Source organism: Balearica regulorum, chromosome 26 (assembly GCF_011004875.1).
Source record: "Balearica regulorum gibbericeps isolate bBalReg1 chromosome 26, bBalReg1.pri, whole genome shotgun sequence".
In the NCBI taxonomy this organism is placed as follows: Eukaryota; Metazoa; Chordata; class Aves; order Gruiformes; family Gruidae; genus Balearica; species Balearica regulorum.
In genome coordinates this window covers 3356673-3374293 of record NC_046209.1, presented here as the reverse complement: position 1 = coordinate 3374293, position 17621 = coordinate 3356673, and the positions used below count along the sequence as shown (strand labels likewise).

Sequence of the window (17621 nt, the reverse complement as noted above, 5' to 3'; positions counted from 1 at the left end):
CCTAGGCTGATTAACTGTAATTAGTGATTGAAAGAAGTCTAGTCTAAGGTTCCCAAAGTGACCAGGTTACACCTGGGGTACAGACTCTTTGCGCAGACCTCACCAAGGTCTCAGGCCTGTGGCATCTCCACTGGCAGACCTGTGTTCCTCCCTGTATCTCAGGGCACAGCCACGGCATGGCAGCGTGCACCCTGGCACGTAGTGTCTGACGGAGCTGGTGTCAGCGTCCTGCTTCCTACCGAGCAGACCACGCTAAAAATTACCTGCTGCAGCTCAGTAAACACCAAAGCGAGCAGCCCTGCACTAGAAACTGTGGTTTACACCTTCCCCGTCTCCTGAAAATCAGCCCTTAGACAGTTGTCTGCTGCCACCGTGAGAGCAGGCGGCTGTGTCGGGCCATGCTTCCAAAGGTGTTCTCCTGGGACTTTCAGAAATACCCTGACATAGTTTAGGCAGTGAGTGCAAAGAGAGTTAGACCTGCTGCCGCTTCTGAAAATCCCCCTGGGTACCTGAACACCTTGCAAACCCTCCGCCTCGCTCCTTTGCAAGTCCTTGCTCTAAACACCTCCTGTCTGACCACGTCGTGGGCTCATTGCTTGGCAATATCCTGGGCATTACCACCATGGGGTTTTGCCTCCTTCAGTCTGTGGACAGCTAATAACTTCCATCTGGAGGTACAGACTCTTAAATTTGAGCCTCCTTGCAAAAGGCATATTTTTCTTACTTACTTTTCACAGATCCCTTCAAAGAAATTCAAGGTCCCGGAGGCTGCAGTTTGGAAACAAGTGCTTTACAAGCCAGGGCAGGGTTTGCCAGAGTGCTGTAAAACAGGGAGCTAAAGGAAAGGTCTTTTGTAGGGTGAAACTGGGTGCTCGGTTTTGTGCCACGTACACTTAGTAGAAACAGCAGGACCCCACTTGGCTAGCCCGCTTGCTGTTTTAGTCCTTCGCCTTATAACATTTCGGTTTTGATGCCCCATTTCATTTCCGTTGGCTTTTTTTTCTTTTCATTTAAAAAAAAAAAAGACAACAACAAAAAGCTCTCTTCTTTTTTAATTTTATCTTCCTAAACCAAATTTTTGTACGTTTTATTTTAGATTTTTTTGTTATCATTTTCCTTTTTTTTTCTTTTATCTTTCCCATCTTTTGTTTTTTTCCCCCTTCTTCCCTTTCCCTCCTGAATTTTCCCCCCTCGTAGAACCGTCTGCCCCCCCTCAAGACGTAAAATGCGTCAGCACCAGATCCACCGCCATTCTGGTAAGTTGGCGGCCGCCTCCGGCCGAAAGCCAAAATGGCGTCCTGGCTGGATACAGCGTCTACTATCGAGCGCTGGACTCTGAGGACACGGAGCTTAAGGAGGTGAATGATATCCCCCCAACCACCAGTCAGATCCTACTGGAGTCCCTGGAGAAATGGACAGAGTATCGCATCACTGTCGTGGCTCATACGGAGGTGGGGCCGGGCCCGGAGAGCTCGCCAGTTATCGTCCGGACAGATGAAGATGGTAATTGCATTTCTTCTGGTTTTCTCCTGAGTCCCCTGGTGAATACGTGTCCCTGGAGTGGGCTTTTCCCACGCTGGCGAGCACACGTCGAGTCCCTTCTCGTGGGTCGTGTGTGGTGCAAGAGCAAAGCTTGAATGAGCCTCAACTCGGCCTCCGGTCCAAGGCATGCAGCATCCTCTGCTGCCATCCCCCTAAGCCCTTCTAAATATTGGAGTCCGTAGGGTTGTCCTTGCTTTGGGGTCGGGTTGTTTCGGATTTCTGGGGATTTTTTAATGTCGAGCCTCTGAGCCTCGACTGCACCACTTTTCCTGAAAAGGTAACTGAGCAAGGAAGCAGCTGAGGCAGCGAGGAAATGAAACCAGAGAAGAGGAGACAATTGCTGCCAGAAACTGTTTTAAAATATTAAGAGTTCTTCCCACCCATTCCTTGTTACAAGCTCCTCTTTGAGTCAAAGTTTTGATGAGTGGCAGAAAGGAAGAATCTCTGTTAAAGTTTCCAAAAACCTTCAGTGACAAGCAGTTTAGACTCCAGTTCAGTGGCCAAGCTCAGAGACTTTTAGCCCAAACAGGGACAATGAGACTTGAACTTTCCTGGTATTTGTACAGTAAAATAAAACCAGGAAAAAATGTGAATGTGTGCATGAAAGGAGAGCACCCTCCCAGTGAGGGTGAGGTAGGACCCTCAAACAATATAGGTCAAGTAAATAACATAAGTAAATTCCAAACTTCTCAAGCTTTCTTCCTCCATCCCAAATAGAAAGAATTTCTAAAAAAGCAACAGTTTTCTCCCCAGTGAGGGTCCTGTTGCCCTGAGCATCTGCCCGCGTCCAAATGGATAGAATACCTTGCTCAGAGAAAGTATGGTTTTCTTGCAGATGAAGCTGTCATGCCCTGTATTGTTATTATTATTTCCAAGAATTTAGCCCAAATTCCATCCAAGACATCTCTTGTTCCCTGTCCTGAGATTACGCAGCAGCTGTAACTATCAACCCACCTGCCCTGCCTGAGAGACAAGGGAACTCCAAGGGCAAGTCCCCCTCCAATCTTCTCCACCCTAACATCTCACAGGCAGGACCAGAGCTTTTCTGGCTGGTTAGATAGTGGTATTGTCCTCAGAATGGGATCTGGAACTATATGGTTCCTTCCATCTGAGCAAACTGGGGACAAGGGAGCCTGTGGAAGAATGACTGGACTATGAGACGGGCCTGTTTCCATGCATATCTCTGAGCCATGCAGATTAAATCCCCGAGAACTGCTTCCCTGTTTCACTGAAAAAAGGCCATGGCAGATGATGGGATATCTCGTTTGGCTGTTAAGTCTCCCCCACCTTTCAGGGCTGTAGGTTCAGTGTGTGTATAGGTGAAGTGAGTATGTCCCATAGGTGAAGTGACGGCTCCAGCTAGAAGTCCCCAAGTGACTCTTACCCCTTTCTTCCCTTCCTCGTAGTGCCCAGTGCGCCGCCTCGGAAAGTGGAGGTGGAGGTCCTGAACTCAACTGCAATCCAAGTGTTCTGGCGCTCTCCAGTCCAGAACCGCCAGCATGGCCAGATTCGCGGCTACCAGGTCCACTATGTACGCATGGAGAACGGAGAGGCCCGGGGGCTGCCCCAGATCAAGGATATCATGCTGGCTGACGCCCAGGTGAGGACTCGCCTCTTGCTCCTCTCTCTTCTCTTGTGGAAGGTTTGAGGGGGTGAGTGCTCCAGCCACCTTGTCTCATCCCAAGCAACGTAACGCTGGAGAAAGTAGATGAGTGTCTTTATGACAAGGTATGTGTTGTCTTTCTGCAGTTCATTTGCACTCCCAGACAATAGCTATTGTGGAAGAGTATGAACTGCTGTCCCAGCACTGAACTAAATCCCATCCATCCTCCCTGTGTCTGGGAAGTCTTTTAAGACAGGCAAAGGCCACAGTGGAATCTACTAATTTCTCCCACTCCACTTCTTCCTTCATGCTGGCCTGGTAAATTCTGACCTTGTGTGGCTGCTTGCTCAGGGACTCCTTCCTCATGCTGTGTCTCTGTCTTTCCCTTCTTTCCCCTCTTGTATTCTCATGTGCAAAACCTCTCTTGTTCTCTGCCCAGTGGGAAACAGATGACACTGCTGAATACGTAAGTAAAAAAGTAAAAAATCCTCCCATCCTGGTTCTGTCCCTTCCCTTCTCCCACTTCCTGTTGTGGTGTGATATTTTCCTTTTCCTTTATTTTTTTGCAGTGCCAGTGTGCCTGTTACAAAGCCTGTTGTTGGTGTTCCCGCGCCTTGTCCCCACCCTGTTCACTTTGCTCTGCAACCCCGTGTGATTGTGTAGTTTGTCAGCACGCAGCAGTACTGCAGGGTTTTCCCCTCGGCTCTGAAGGAAAGATGAATCTGCTGCTCCTCCATGGGGAAGCAGATGAGACGTTGAATTTGGGACTACCTTGAACGTATGCTTAAAGATGGGCTGGTCTGCAAGCGCCTCTGCCTTGTGTCTGAAAAACATAGTTAGGCTGAAAAGCATTGGGTATTCAAAGCCCCGTAAGCCCTAAGCTATCAGGGCATGAGCAAGTGCTTTGTGCCCTTAAAGGGCCAAGATTCTTAGATACTCATTGATACAAAGCACTGAATCACTAGTGGTGCTTTTACCTTTTAAGTAGACCTTAAAATCAGCTTGGCTGTTTGGCATTTGCTACTTGTGCTGAAATACTAAATGTTTTCTGTGATCTTACAGCTACAAAGCAGCAGGAGGAAGCATTTCCTTCTTGGAATGGCATGGTCCCAAGATAATGCGCTACTAAATTGAATGTGTCTCTTAGAGATTGCCAAGTGCCCTACAAAAGTGAGGGACCTCTCTTTTATAGATGGAGAAACTGAGTCACATGAAAGGCAAAGTCTTTTGCCTAAAATCTTAATGAAACTCAGTGGCAAGTGTGAGAGCAGAACAGGTTTCTTGACTTCTAGAAGGCAGACCTGTCTCTGTAGCTAATGGCTTCCAGACTTGTTCATCAAAATCCTGCTGTTTTGAAGTTCTGCTGTTCCACTCCCTGCTCAGCTTTGGGGGGCAATATAGATATTTTCAGGACCAGCAAATTCTCCCCAAGTGCTGCCCTGAGATTTAATACTGAAAGCACTAAGGGGCAGTGGGGGGTGAGGAGAGAGGAAGACCATAAAACATGCACAACATTCACATCTCCCTCCTATTCAGGGCCTTGGAGAAAACCCTGCTGCATATGCTCTCATCCTGTTTGATGTAGCACGGGTATTCCTTTTTACAACACAGCCCTTTGAAGGAATGAATACTTCATGGGGAAGGGCTATTCTTGAGGCCAGACTTCTAACAAAAGCTCTTGGGAGCCAGGTGTGGTGAGGCTGATAGAGGATGGAGGAAGGAGGGTGCTGGGGATTTAGCAGAGAAAATGTCGTCTTGCACTTTGCGTTAAAGCAATCCCTTTAATATTATGAAGGCATTAAAAAATATCTCTGAGGAGAGAAGGGAGGGGGGAAATGGAGAAAAAAATGTAATCTCCCTGAAGCCGCTGAGACCTCCTCTGAGACGGCAGAGTGAAGAGGAACACTTTGAAGAGTGCTGCAGCGTTTTGATGGCTGCAGCAGTTTATGTTGAGATAGGGAATGTGCGAGAGGTAGATCTGGAAGAGAAGGCATTGAAGCAGGGCCCTGCAGAGACACGCTGTGTGTACAGAGGGACTGTTTGCAGCCGGGCTGTGCGTGCCTCTCACTAAGGGAATGTGGCGCTCATCCTCCTGCCAGTTGCCACGTCTACCCCGTTGCCCCAGAATGTCTCGTGGTTTCAGATTCAGTGAATGTTCCTGCATGCTAGAAAAGGGCTGGGACTCCTGCAAGGAGGAGAGATCTACCTGTGTGTATGTACCTGAATATTTACATGATTTTCCTTTGGAATCTCACAAACAGGAAATGATCATTGCTGGGCTCCAGCCTGAGACTGCGTATTCCATTACTGTAGCCGCCTACACCATGAAGGGAGATGGTGCTCGCAGCAAACCGAAGGTGGTCACCACGAAGGGTGCAGGTAAGAGTCTTTTCCTGAACCGTTGGGATTCCAGCAGTTTCCTAAAGCCAAGAAGCTCTTGCTCCAGACTCAGCTTCTTTCATCCCACTCCCTTCATGAAGGACAGACTTGCAACAAATGCTGTGCTGCCCCAAAGACAAAACTATTTCTAGTAAGGCAGAAACCCGTTCATTCCTCACAGGTAGCCCTCACTAAATGACATAATTTTCCATCCAATGCTGCAGAAAGCCCAGACACACCCAGAAATGCAGCAGAGGATGAATTCATTGCTCATAATCTCTTGTGCTAAAAATTCCAGTACACCAGAAGTAAAGAGAATCTCTGCCTGGTCTGACACTGTGGAGGGACTGTGTGGCTTTGATGGTTGGCGCACACAGGTGCCTTGGGGAACCGGAGAGCCAGAGGTCTGCTGTCATGGTGTTGACTTGCAAAGGTCTGAAAAGCAGCAGGCAGACAGTGGTGGCTTATACTGCCCACTCCTCTCGCTTCTAGTATTGTGTCTGAACATACCTCCCCTCTTTGCTCAGGACTAGCGGAGGAAAAAGTACTGATGGAATTGACCTTTCCTGGCTAGCGTTTCTGGGACCTGGGCTCTGTCTGCACATGCCAACCAGATTCATTCCTCCCTTTGACCTATTCTTCATGGCAAAGCATCTGTCAGCCTCAGTACAGAGCATGCGGTAGCAAGCTAGCATGGCAGGGCCTAAACAGAGGAATGACAAAGGGCAGCAGGGTATCCTTTGCTCTTCCAAACAGTTGTGCTGCAGACAGAAAGGAGAGGTACGCACACCACCTGTTCTCTCAGCCTCTGCATTCCTGTGGGTTCTGCTCTCGCGGCTAAACCTCTGCTCTGCAATATGGGAAGGGTTTCGTGCGTGGAGGGAGACTACGGTGCCAAGACCTGGAGTTGTCCCTCGCCCAGTCCATCTCTTGTTACCTTCTCTCACCTCATCTTGCTTGTGCTCTCTCTTTTGTTCCTGCTGTCAGATGATGGCTTTCTCCCCTTTTCATTTCTTTTCTTTGTCTACTAACTTCCCAACCCTCGCTGTCAGTTCATTTTATTAGTTGTCTTCACCCTGCCTGTAGCAGCTGTGTAAACTGACATCATCCCTTGTTTCTGGAAGAACATTGCTCTCTGGCTCTGCAGGGATCGAAGGCCTTTGGTCAGTGCTGCATAATTAACCTGGAAACCTCTGCTCAGGCTCTGGAGGCAGCACAGACACTCAGCCAAGTGCGCAGGACAGAGCGGGCTCAGGAGCCCTGGCCTGGAACACCCAGGGCTGGCTGCCCTCCATGCCCTTCCTTTTCCCTGCCCTAACTCACATCTTCATCTCATGTTCTTGTGTTCAGACAAGTGAATGGGGTTTCAGCCTTTCTCTCCCCTGTTGCCTCTCCCGCCTAGTTAAGAGAACGGCACACAAGAGAACAAGGTTGCTTTCCAGGACACCAGCTCTTGCGGATGTTACAGCAGGGTACGTTTGGATGTCAGCATCCAGGCTCCTGTCCTCACACCTTGTAGTGTCAGTGCGCTGTCAGAAGCCTTTTCCTTTACTCGTCCTCTTCTTCCCCCTCTAGCTTTGCCCATGTTTCTTCTCACTAGCTCCCTGGTTCTCTCATCTCATTTCCTTCTTCCCGAGGCTCTCTACCCTTTTCATTTTTCTCTCCCGGAGCCTTTCTCTCTGTCTCCCTCCCTTGTCACTCTCTCTTGTCACCCTCCCTCATCTCTCCCCATTAGGATTTGCAGTGCAGGTGATCAGTCACAGAGGGATGTTTTCTCCAGCACAGCAGCTATTACCCAAAACTCAATTTCCCCCAACTTGAAATAGCTATTTAAAAAAAAAAAAAAAAAAAATCTTTCAAATGGCTCTGTAACATTCTTATCTTCTTTGCGGTGTTGAGTCAATATACCTTCTGAGAGGAGAGATTTCTTTCTTTATCATTCAGGGCTAGGGGCTGAATTTAAATACAGTAATACATCCAATTTTCTCCTTTACTGTCCAAACCAATTGCAAAATAAAACACTTCCCCCCCCGCCCCGTGCTTTTCTCTCACCTTTCTTCCAAACAATATTTGTTGTGCAAATGTAATATTTTCAAGCTCAGCTGATTATAGGAACATTTGTGATAAAATCCAAAACATAAAGGTAATGGCATTGTTTTTCTCTTTAATGTGTTTCTTAGGTATTTCCAAGGGAGGCTCTCCCAGCATTGTTCCCTAGCTGTTCTTTGGCAGTTTGAAATGAATAAAGCATTTGTTTGAGACAACCCCTCGTCCCTGTGTTCAGGTGTCAGTCGACGTGGCAGGCAGAGCGCTTTTTTCCCCAGTTGGGCCCTGCCAGGTCCCTGACACGGGCAGCGTCCTTCCCTGCCGGCTCCCTCCTGCTCTCTTCCTTAGCCGCACTACGGCTTTCCAACCTGCCGACCCGCAGTCGGACTTGTGCTGTGAGAGTGGGACGGGATCTCTCCTAACTCCATTCTCTCACCTCCTCCTGTTCAACCAGAAGAAATACCAAGGCGGAGAGAAGGAAATCAGATGTCTAATAGTGGAGTTGAGTGTAAATGACGCGTGAGCTGCTGGAATTAATGCTCTGGTTTCTCCAGCTTCAGGAACCTCTGGGCCTACACGTGTCATTTAACTGTGGCTGTGGGCTTGCTTAGCAGTCGGGCAGTGCCAGGGCTCATTAGACAGAGGCACAGCGCTGCTGAGCTCCTACAGCATCCCCCCAAATGTGGAGGAACTAACTGACAGGTTAAGGAGGGAGCTAACTGAAAACACACCAGCACTCGGCTGTCTTTTCCCTTCCCCCAGAGGAGAGAAACTGTGCAGAGTAAGCAGCAACTCTCCCTACCCTCTGCCTCGCACAGATTTTGGGCTCTGTTTCCACTCATTGTGTGCTTCCTTCTTTCTGTACCCAACTGGGTGATCAGATGCCTGCCAGACTCGCTTAGCTGGCCGCGTGCCTGCTGCTCAGGACCTGGGGCTGCCCAGACTTCCTTTCCCATCCCTCATTACTTCACCCTCAGCTGCTCTGGACTTCCCAGCCTGAGCCAATCTGTTCCAGTCTCTTTCTGCATGAGTTGTGCTGTGTAATGGAGAGAGAGAGAGGGAGAGGACGGGAGTCTGGGGGACTCCTGCGTTCATTCTTCTCTGCCCTGGGAAGCAATCTGCTCGGGTGGTTAGGATAGGAGGCTGGGAGTCAGGATTCCTGAGTTTGTTCTTCCCAGCTGTGGGAGAGCATGTGATGCGGTGATAAGGAGGAGCTGTGCACATCTTTCCATCCGGAGGAGAGGGAAGAGAATAACTCCAGAAATGTGTGGGCACCTCGCAGCTGACACATTGGCAATGCACCTCATTTCCTGGACTTGATAGAGAACCGTCCACCTGCACAGCGGGTGGGTAGCGGCAGCAGCTCAGTTTAAAGGGAGGTACTCTAATGTACACAGAGTCAAGCTGAAACCTTGCCACTGATTTGAGGAACGTATTGCTGCAGCTTAAGATCTCTGCATCTCCTCACTCTGTCACATGTTCGACTGAAGGTGTCCCTCTTCTCTCCCAGTCCCAGGGAAGCCCGTCCTGTCTGTGCACCAGACAGAGGAGAACACTCTTCTGGTGAAATGGGAGCCTCCGTTGGATGCGGAAGGCCAGGTGATGGGCTACCGGCTCCAGTTTGGCCGCAAGGATGTCGACCCCCTGGCTACCTTGGAGTTCACGGCCCTGGAGGATAAGTACACCGCTCCCAGCATCCACAAGGGCGCCACGTATGTTTTCAAGCTGGCCGTGAAAAGCCGGGCTGGCTTTGGGGAGGAAGCTGTGCAGGAACTCACCACCCCTGAAGACATCCCCAAGGGTTACCCCCAAATCCTCGAGGCGAGCAACATCACTTCCATGTCGGTCCAGTTTGGCTGGCTCCCCCCCGTGCTGGCCGAGAGGAATGGAGCCATCGTCAAATACACCGTGGCCTACCGGGAAGCCGGTTCTCCTGGCAACCTGCTGGAAAAAGACCTGCCCCCCTCCCCAGAGAACTCGTACACCCTCAACGGCCTCAAACCCAACACCGCCTATGATGTTAAAATCCGTGCTCACACCAGTAAAGGCCCCGGGCCGTACAGCCCGACCGTCCAGTATCGGACGTTCCAGCTGGATCAAGGTAGGACTTACCGGTTTCTCCTCCCTCTCTCTCCTTGTAACCGGGGCTGGTGCCGGGAGGCAGAGAGCTGGAGAGGTCAAGCCAGGCTCAGCCAGGCTCGTGAGTAATTGCAAAGCACTCTGGTTTCACACTCAGTCCCTCAGCTCCTCTCTGCCTTGTGCCAGGTAAGTCCCTTTTACCACTTTCTTCTAAGTTAAGTCCGGACACCCTTCTTTCACTGGCACCTGAAGTGGGGGGCCAGTCGCTATACAGGTGGGAAGAGCATTTTCTTCAGCTTTTGCAAACAGCGAAAAGAAAACAGAAAAATCAAAAAACCTCAAAATGTGACCTGGGACAGGTTTCCTCACCTGAGCATGCTCAGAAAGCCAGCACCTCGTTCCTGCAGCAGCCACCCAGACCCATCAGTGCGTGGGCAAAGCCACGCGCCCTCCCTGGGGTTAGGCATGGGGACAGGGAGCACAGGGAGAAGGACCTTGGCAAAACTCAAGCAAAGTGTGGAGGAGGGAGCGAGCCCTTCCATTCCTGCAGCAGCAGCCAGACCCAGACTGGCAGGCCCTTTTGCCAGTGCCTGACGTTCTCTTCCTTCTCTTTCTTGCTCTTCCTTCCCTCTGCTGCCTTTTCTTCTCCTTTCTCCCCTTCCTCCTCACTTTTCTCTCAGCAGTTTTACCCAAAAACTTCAAGGTGAAGATGGTGACAAAGACATCTGTCCTTTTGAGCTGGGAGTTTCCTGAGAACTACAACTCTCCCACCCCATACAAGGCAAGTGGAAGGGAGGAGTCAGAACTGTGTTCCTTCTCATTTTCCTGGGAGTCTTAACTGTTGGTTTGAATAGGAGGTTGTAAGAGGCAGGGATTCTGGATTCCTGCCTCAGATACGGGCAGATAATAGTTAATCACTAGATCAAGGAGGTGGGATGAAAATCTGGGCTGTTGGGTTGCATTCCCACCTCCGTTACCAAATCATTGCCTCCCTAAGCAAGTTACCACAGTTTTCCCATTTCCAGATAAAAATTTCTCTTCCCAGAGAAGTCTCAAGGCTTTGTCCTGCATCTGCCTTGTACTTGGGGACCCTCTTGTGCAGTGGGCACGAGAGACAGACGGCTTCCCACTCAAATACCCCCTATTCCTGTGTTTGCTCCAGCTCTGGCAGAGCTGGGTGGAGCATGGCAAAGCTGAGTGCCCCACGTTCTCTGCGAACCGAAGCAATGGGGAGGAAGGACTTCGGTTGCTTGAGCAGTATCGGCTTTGTCGTGGTACAACTTTGCTGCCTCTTCGCCTCCCACAGATCCAGTACAACGGGCTGAACGTTGATGTGGACGGCCGCACCACCAAGAAACTCATCACCAACCTGAAGCCCCGCACGTTCTACAACTTCGTTCTCATGAACCGGGGCAATAGCATGGGTGGTTTGCAGCAGAACGTCGCTGCCTGGACTGCTGCTGACATGTTATCAAAGAAGCCAGAGGTGACCCACAAGCCTGATGCTGATGGCAACGTGGTGGTGATTCTCCCTGATGTGAAGAGCTCTGTGCCTGTCCAGTAGGTTTCTGATAAACTGCAGATGTGAGGTCCTCACTTTATGTTTTGGGGGTCAGCCCTGATGGCTGGAGTCCACAGTACAGACCCCCAAGGGCGGGGGGCGGGGTGGGGGGGAGTTCCCTGCATTTTCAGCCTTGCTTACTGTTGCCTTTTGAAGCTACTTCCCAGAGCTAACAGGGCATGCTAAAGAAATACTAAGGGAGTGACTAGGGACACATGTCATATGGGGCTGCCACTGAATCCAGGCTCATTCCAGGAGCAGCAATAACAACTGCGCTAAATTAAAAATAAGGGGCTTGGTGGGTTGGGCCAGTGTTTGCACAAATCCTGCCTTCCACCATCAATGTGTGCACTCTCTTCTTCTGTGGCTCATAGGAGGAGATTAATTCCTTCTATTTCTTCTGATTACTCCCAACTCTTAGGGCTTACTACATTGTGGTGGTGCCTCTGAGGAAGTCCCGGGGAGGACAGTTCCTCAACCCCTTGGGCAGCCCTGAGGAGATGGACCTGGAGGAGGTGAGTGTGGGTGAAACTGAAGCCAGCTGTAGGGAGAGAGCAAATAGCTGTAACAGCTGTGAGGGTGACCTGAGACCTTGGGAAGGGTAGTTTTGGGGTGTCTGTGCTCCATGTTGAGTAGCTAAGGTGAGGCCAGTCTGAGTGGGATGGTTTTGCTCTCCTTCCTTCCTGCTCCCTGGATGGTGCTGAAGGCATCAGGGCTCAGAGTGTTTCTTTGCTTCCTCCAGCTCGTTCAGGACATTGCCAGGCTCCGACGCCGGAGTCTGCGTCACTCCCGACAACTGGACTTCCCCAAGCCCTACATTGCTGCCCGGTTTCGCTCCCTCCCCTCCCACTTCATCTTGGGGGACATGAAGCACTACGACAACTTTGAGAACAGAGCCCTGGAGCCAGGGCAGAAATATGTCATCTTCATCCTGGCAGTGCTCCAGGAACCCGAGGCCGTAAGTGCTGCCTGCTTTCCCTTGCCCTCTTCAGATGCTTGTGCCCCTCCATCCTCCCCATTACCGACCAGAGACAGCAGCTGAGCTGCTTCCGAGCTGCCAGCAGCCCTGGTGCCCTCCTGGCATTCTCCATAACTCTCTCCCACCAGATGCCAGAGCTTGAGGGGTTTTTTTTCCTCTGTAAAGGCCTTCCAGTCCAGCTGTGGAGCTTTTGCACGTGGCTGTTGGAGCTGTTTGTGCTTGTGTCTGCATGCAGCAACCATGCTCTTTCCAGCAGACAGGCTCACAACGCAAGCATCTTGTGCAGTGCTTCAGCATTTTGCCATCTCGTAGGCAGGACTTGCTATGCTTATGGCTCCAGATTTGAGTCCAGCATGGGGAGTACTGAACTGTCCGCTCAGGAGTGCACTCGAGTTCAGAGATCCCTCAGTCAAACCCCTTTACAAAGAGTAATTTCTTGTAAGAGCTGTCCTTGTATTCCTTAGAGCAATGACCCTAGACATCCTGCTTTGAGAGCAGCATGTCACATGCTCTGGTCATTACTAAGTTCCCCACCAAGCAGAGAAGGGAACATTTTTGTAATGGAAAACTACATGCACTCTCTGTTCTGTTTACCACTTCAGCGCCTCTCCTGATTTCAGTATTGTTGTGTTTGGCTTTATGAAAACAACTGTTTTAATATTTACCTGCCTCCTCCCTCATGCACAATGAAAGCAGTCTAATACTTTGTTTTTAAATCCTCCTATGGAGTTGTAGCAAGGAGCTATTTGAAATTAAGCGTTTTCAGAGGGTTTTTTTCCCAAATAAATATTTAGTTGTGTATTTGATATTAAAGGATTAGGCTGACACGCTTCTGAATGGATTTCTCAATCGGATTACTGCAGCTTGTGGTAATTTCTGCTTTAGAACGAGGTACTGCATACTGGCTCACCAGGGCCTGGATTCACAGCAGCTCCCAAGTACGTAGCAGCATTTCAGTCTTGCTGAGAGCTGATAAGAGTTCAAGGACCCAGAGCCCAGATCTCCTGTTCTTGTCCTGTCCCAGACTTTTCACTCAAACCAGGGCACGTTGGTTCTCTCTGCATTTTAGTTTGTGTAGTTTCTGTGTAAGATGGGAGGGAGTGCAGCCTTCCTGGGGTGGGGAGACCATAGCACTCAGGAGAACAAGCAGGCAATGCCCGTTCATTAGGACACAGATGGGTTTGCATGTGCCTCTGATGCTCCTCAAGAGCACAGCTCATTGCAGAGGGAGCAGAGGAGACATGCTGCATTTTATTAATGTCTATTTAATTGTAAGGGTTGGGCTTTTTTCAGTCACCAAACCAGACTGTTTCTAAGCGTTAATTCTTGTTTTAATCCCTTCCCTCTTTCTCTGTAATCCCATCTGACTGTCAAAATCCAGATGGTTACATGAGAGCTTGGAGAAAGTGTTTGTGTGTTTGTGGCAGTGGAGAGGCCTCAGGGATGTGGTGGAACAGAGGCATGGTCAACTGGTTTTCTAAAAACACCTTCCTGGCTACAAGATTAGGTGAGCCATAGGCACGAGTCAGTCTGCAACCTCATCTGCATGTGATCTTTCAATGGTCTGTCTTGCCTGGAGCATTGGAGGAGGAAGATACCTGTCACATGAATACTCAGACAAGAGTTTTTTCTATAGATTGAAGAGGGCATTTTCTTGGTTATTATTTGGTTTGTGCTGCAGAGAGCTCACATCCTCTCTAGCAATTTCTCTTGTGGAATACTGTATGCTTGCCCATTGTTTTCAGACTCCATTCCATCTCTGACCTCTGTTCCACAATCTTTCATGTCTTCCAGACTTTTGCTGCTAGTCCTTTCTCCGACCCCATCCAGCTGGACAACCCTGATCCACAGCCGATCATTGACGGAGAGGAAGGGCTGATCTGGGTCATCGGGCCCGTCCTGGCCGTGGTGTTCATCATCTGCATTGTCATTGCCATTTTACTCTACAAAAAGTAAGAGATGCTTCTTGCCCAGATCTGTGACCATTCTGACCGTCCCCAGCTCTAGCCCCTAAAGGGAATTTCCTCCTTGGTCCTGTAGTTGTCAGCTGAGGGCAAATCCTTCCACCAGCACCAGAGAGAGGAGCCTTGAGGCAGAAATGCTGAATTGGAAGGGTCTGACTGGCACAGGAGAGATTAGCAGTGGGTTGCAGGAACCTGCTGCTTCACAGCCTGCCCCATGGCACTCTCAGTAAAGCTGTGCTTGTCCACAGGCAATATGTTGTGGCATGTGCGCACTGAGTTTGTCGGCTCTCTTGCCTGTCTCTGCCAGAAATGCTGCTCACAGCCACAGCTGGGGGCTCCCTGTCCTGAGCTCTGTGAGTGTGTGTGCACAGTGGGGGTGAAGCAGAGAAAGCACCTTTGTGCTGTGGATCAGCAGAGACCTCCATTGTTCCCAAACTGGTTTTCAGCTGGAGTTGGGAGACGAGCAGCAGGGGTGTAATGCGAGTCTGCAGGAGAGAGGAGGGAACAACCCCTGGAAGTCTCTCCCTTTTCCTTGGCTTTCAGGGCAGCTCACGGTGCCTGGATGGGAATGGGGCCCCATAAGCACACACAGGCCACGCTGTGCAATGAAAGAGGACGAGAGGAAGCAGATGCTGATCAAAATAGATCAAGGGGCAGGATGGCAGCTATGGCCCGTGCAGGGGTGTTCTTAGCTGGGATGTTCAGTACCCAGGAGGGAGGGAGCTCTCTCAGCCCTGCTCCATCTTTCATCTGCGCATGGGTGTGTATTTTGCATCCCAGCATGTGTGAAGCTGCTGCACACACAAGTGCTCTGGGGTCAGGGACTCAGGTGGTCCTTGTTGGTGTTCTTTAGCACCAACCCAAATGAGTAATCTTTGCTGGTCCCACCTCCACCTGTGTTAGCAGAGTTAGAGCTGAGCAAATGCTTCCCCCTTCCTCTGCAAGTCCTTTCTAACCTGAACATTTGTCTTGTCTTCTCTCCACTTACTGCTTTCCTGGACAGCAAGCCAGACAGGTAAGAGCACAGATTTCCCATTTACTCAGGTTCTTTCTTGCTGTGTGTTAGGCAGTGTTTACTGTCCGTGGCGATGGGGCTTTGTTGTTACAGTTCCTACCATTAGATTTGTCCTAACGGACACCCCGTGTCAGACTAACATGGGACCATTTTGAACCAAGGCAGAAAAAGCAAAGAAAGCCCAGCTTTCTCCTGCTTGACCATTCCTAAGTATAATGGCCCTTTCTCAAGCTGAGCAGCAGTGACAGTAAACGGTTCATAAAATGCTGGGTTAATGGAGCAGAGAAACACCCATTTGTGTTGCAGTCAGAGGTGAAAGCAGGTTTTCTCCGTGTCTGACTGCTCCATGCAGGCTGTCCCTGAGCCACTGGCATCCTGGAAGCAGAAGCTCACCAGCTGAGCTGTCCTCACCCTGCTGCAAAAGCTGTTCTTGCCCCATCAGCCAGGGACTTCTAACAGAGTTCGTTTATGACTGCAAAAATGAGACTTTTTTCAAACCATTTCCAAGGCTGGGAGAGCTTTCACTGGAAGTAACTGATGGGTTTAGCCAATGAACTATTAACAGCAGTTTCAGAACTGCGGCAAAAATAAACTGCTCCCAAACTGCAAAGTGGTGTAATTCCAAAATGCTGCCCCATGCAGTGCTGGCAGGGCTCACGCCACTTCTTCTAGCTATTAATGACATTAAGAGACAGCTAAAAATGTACTGAATAACCTCCTCTCTGCCTAAGTAATTGCCATTATTGCTGCAGGGATATTATTGGAGGCTTCTGTGTAACCCAAGCTGGAGAGGCAAGGAGCTCTACAGCCATCTTGCTAGAAGGGCTAGGACAATATTTGCAAGCCTCGAGGTGTGGGTGCACGTTCTCTGCCTGTTGGAGAAGTTCTGCTCCCAGCAGCTTGTTGCTGTTGCCTTGCCAGAGGTTATCACATCTTCCAATCAGGACTGGGCTTTGCTTCCAAATTCTTTTCAAGGAGAATGAGCCAGGTCAGCAAAGACTTTTCAACTGCCTCAGCTAACCTAACCCATTTTGAGCAAAATATATTAGGAAGCACTTAACATGTGCAGCTCAGCTGGCAGGTTGGAGCGGACTTCAACTTCTGGCAAAGAGGTGAGACAGATCTCAGCAGGCACAGCTGTGATGGGAGAGGATGCGTCTATGCTGGTTTTTGAACCCAGATTTTTAGGGTTCTGCTGATCAAAAAAAGGTTGAAAACCACTGTTCTGACTTCTCTGTCTGCAGCGAGGCACTGAGAGCTCCTACACAAGCCAACAGAGCAATATCAGTACTTTATGTCCAAGGTCATGGCCAGGAGATTCTGTACTTTTCCAAATGATTATGTTGGCTCTGGTTCTTTCAGACTGAAAATGGTTTGGCCAGAATTGGAAGGTTTCTGCTTGCAGAGCTCTGCAGAGTTCAGGGGAGGCTTGTCTGCGCGGGGAGGCTGAGGCGTGAGTTCACAGCACCTCAGCTGCTCCTTGCTGCGTGGGTCTACTGCTGTGAGAAGGGGAAACTTCCAGACTTGTCTGAAAGCTGCTGAGGGGCTGCTGGGCCGTTGTAAACCCATTGAATACAGCCCTGACCAAACTTCCCAAACCTCATCCCTTTTCTGATGCATTTTATGTAACTTACATCCTTGGCTGCATCTGGCCCTGATTTCAGTGGGCGCTGTGCTCGGGTCTGAACGTGGTCTGAGTAGCTGAACAGACTAAAAGGCCCGTAAGCTAAGGTGCTTTGTCTTCTTGTTTTTTTCGTTTCTTTTTTTTTTTTTTTTTTTTTTTTTTTAAAGCAAACGGAAAGATTCAGAACCACGGACAAAATGCCTCCTGAACAACGCTGAAATCACCCCCCACCACCCTAAGGACCCTGTGGAAATGAGGCGCATCAACTTCCAAACTCCAGGTAACCGGCTGCAGACCAGCCTTTCTCACTGGGAAGGCAGGAGTGGAGCAACTGCCCTTTCCTTAGCCCCTCCCTGCCTGCGTGAAGGCTGCTGCAGCGCTGCCTCTGCGACCTAGTGCTAACCTAGGCCAAGGAACCTCAAAGCCTTGTCTGTGCTAACCTTTGCTGGGAAGCCTCGAGGACCTTGCACGGGCTCTGCCCGGCACTAGCAAGGCAGGAAGAAGGGCTTTCCTGGATACCCAGCTAAACTGGTGCGTTCTGGGCTAAGTACGCAGCTGCAAGTGCCGTGGCCGTGCCAAGCTTGCCAGACCACCAATGCTGCCTCGCAGCGTCGTGCCTCGCACTGGGAGATCCCCAGGGGCGGTGGAGATGAAGCGTGGCGGGCTGCTCCAGCCACATCCGTAACTGGCGCTTTCTGCATACGTGCCAAAACACTCACGTGAGGAGCCAGGCCTGCCCCGTGGGTCGTGCAGAGAGAGAAGGGCAGCTGGTTGCTTCGCACAGATGAGGCGGCGTCTCCTCGCTTAGCGCAGACGCCATCACTGCGAA

At 50.2% G+C, this 17621-nt stretch overlaps 1 protein-coding gene across 10 annotated transcripts in view; it reads left to right on the top strand.

Annotated features, from left to right (window-relative positions):
- The window catches only part of PTPRS (protein tyrosine phosphatase receptor type S), a 162778-nt gene that overhangs the window by 123251 nt on the left and 21906 nt on the right, over nt 1-17621 (top strand). For 4 of the 10 annotated variants that reach the window (XM_075776765.1, XM_075776766.1, XM_075776767.1 and 1 more), the window contains exons 11-21: nt 1198-1503; nt 2949-3142; nt 3585-3611; nt 5407-5524; nt 9081-9671; nt 10333-10430; nt 10956-11209; nt 11632-11725; nt 11953-12168; nt 13984-14141; nt 16960-17072. In XM_075776765.1, coding sequence (XP_075632880.1) covers nt 1198-1503; nt 2949-3142; nt 3585-3611; nt 5407-5524; nt 9081-9671; nt 10333-10430; nt 10956-11209; nt 11632-11725; nt 11953-12168; nt 13984-14141; nt 16960-17072 — 2169 coding nt within the window. The remainder of the gene's footprint in view (nt 1-1197; nt 1504-2948; nt 3143-3584; nt 3612-5406; nt 5525-9080; nt 9672-10332; nt 10431-10955; nt 11210-11631; nt 11726-11952; nt 12169-13983; nt 14142-16959; nt 17073-17621) is intronic. The other 6 variants (XM_075776768.1, XM_075776769.1, XM_075776771.1 and 3 more) reach the window with 2 other exon arrangements.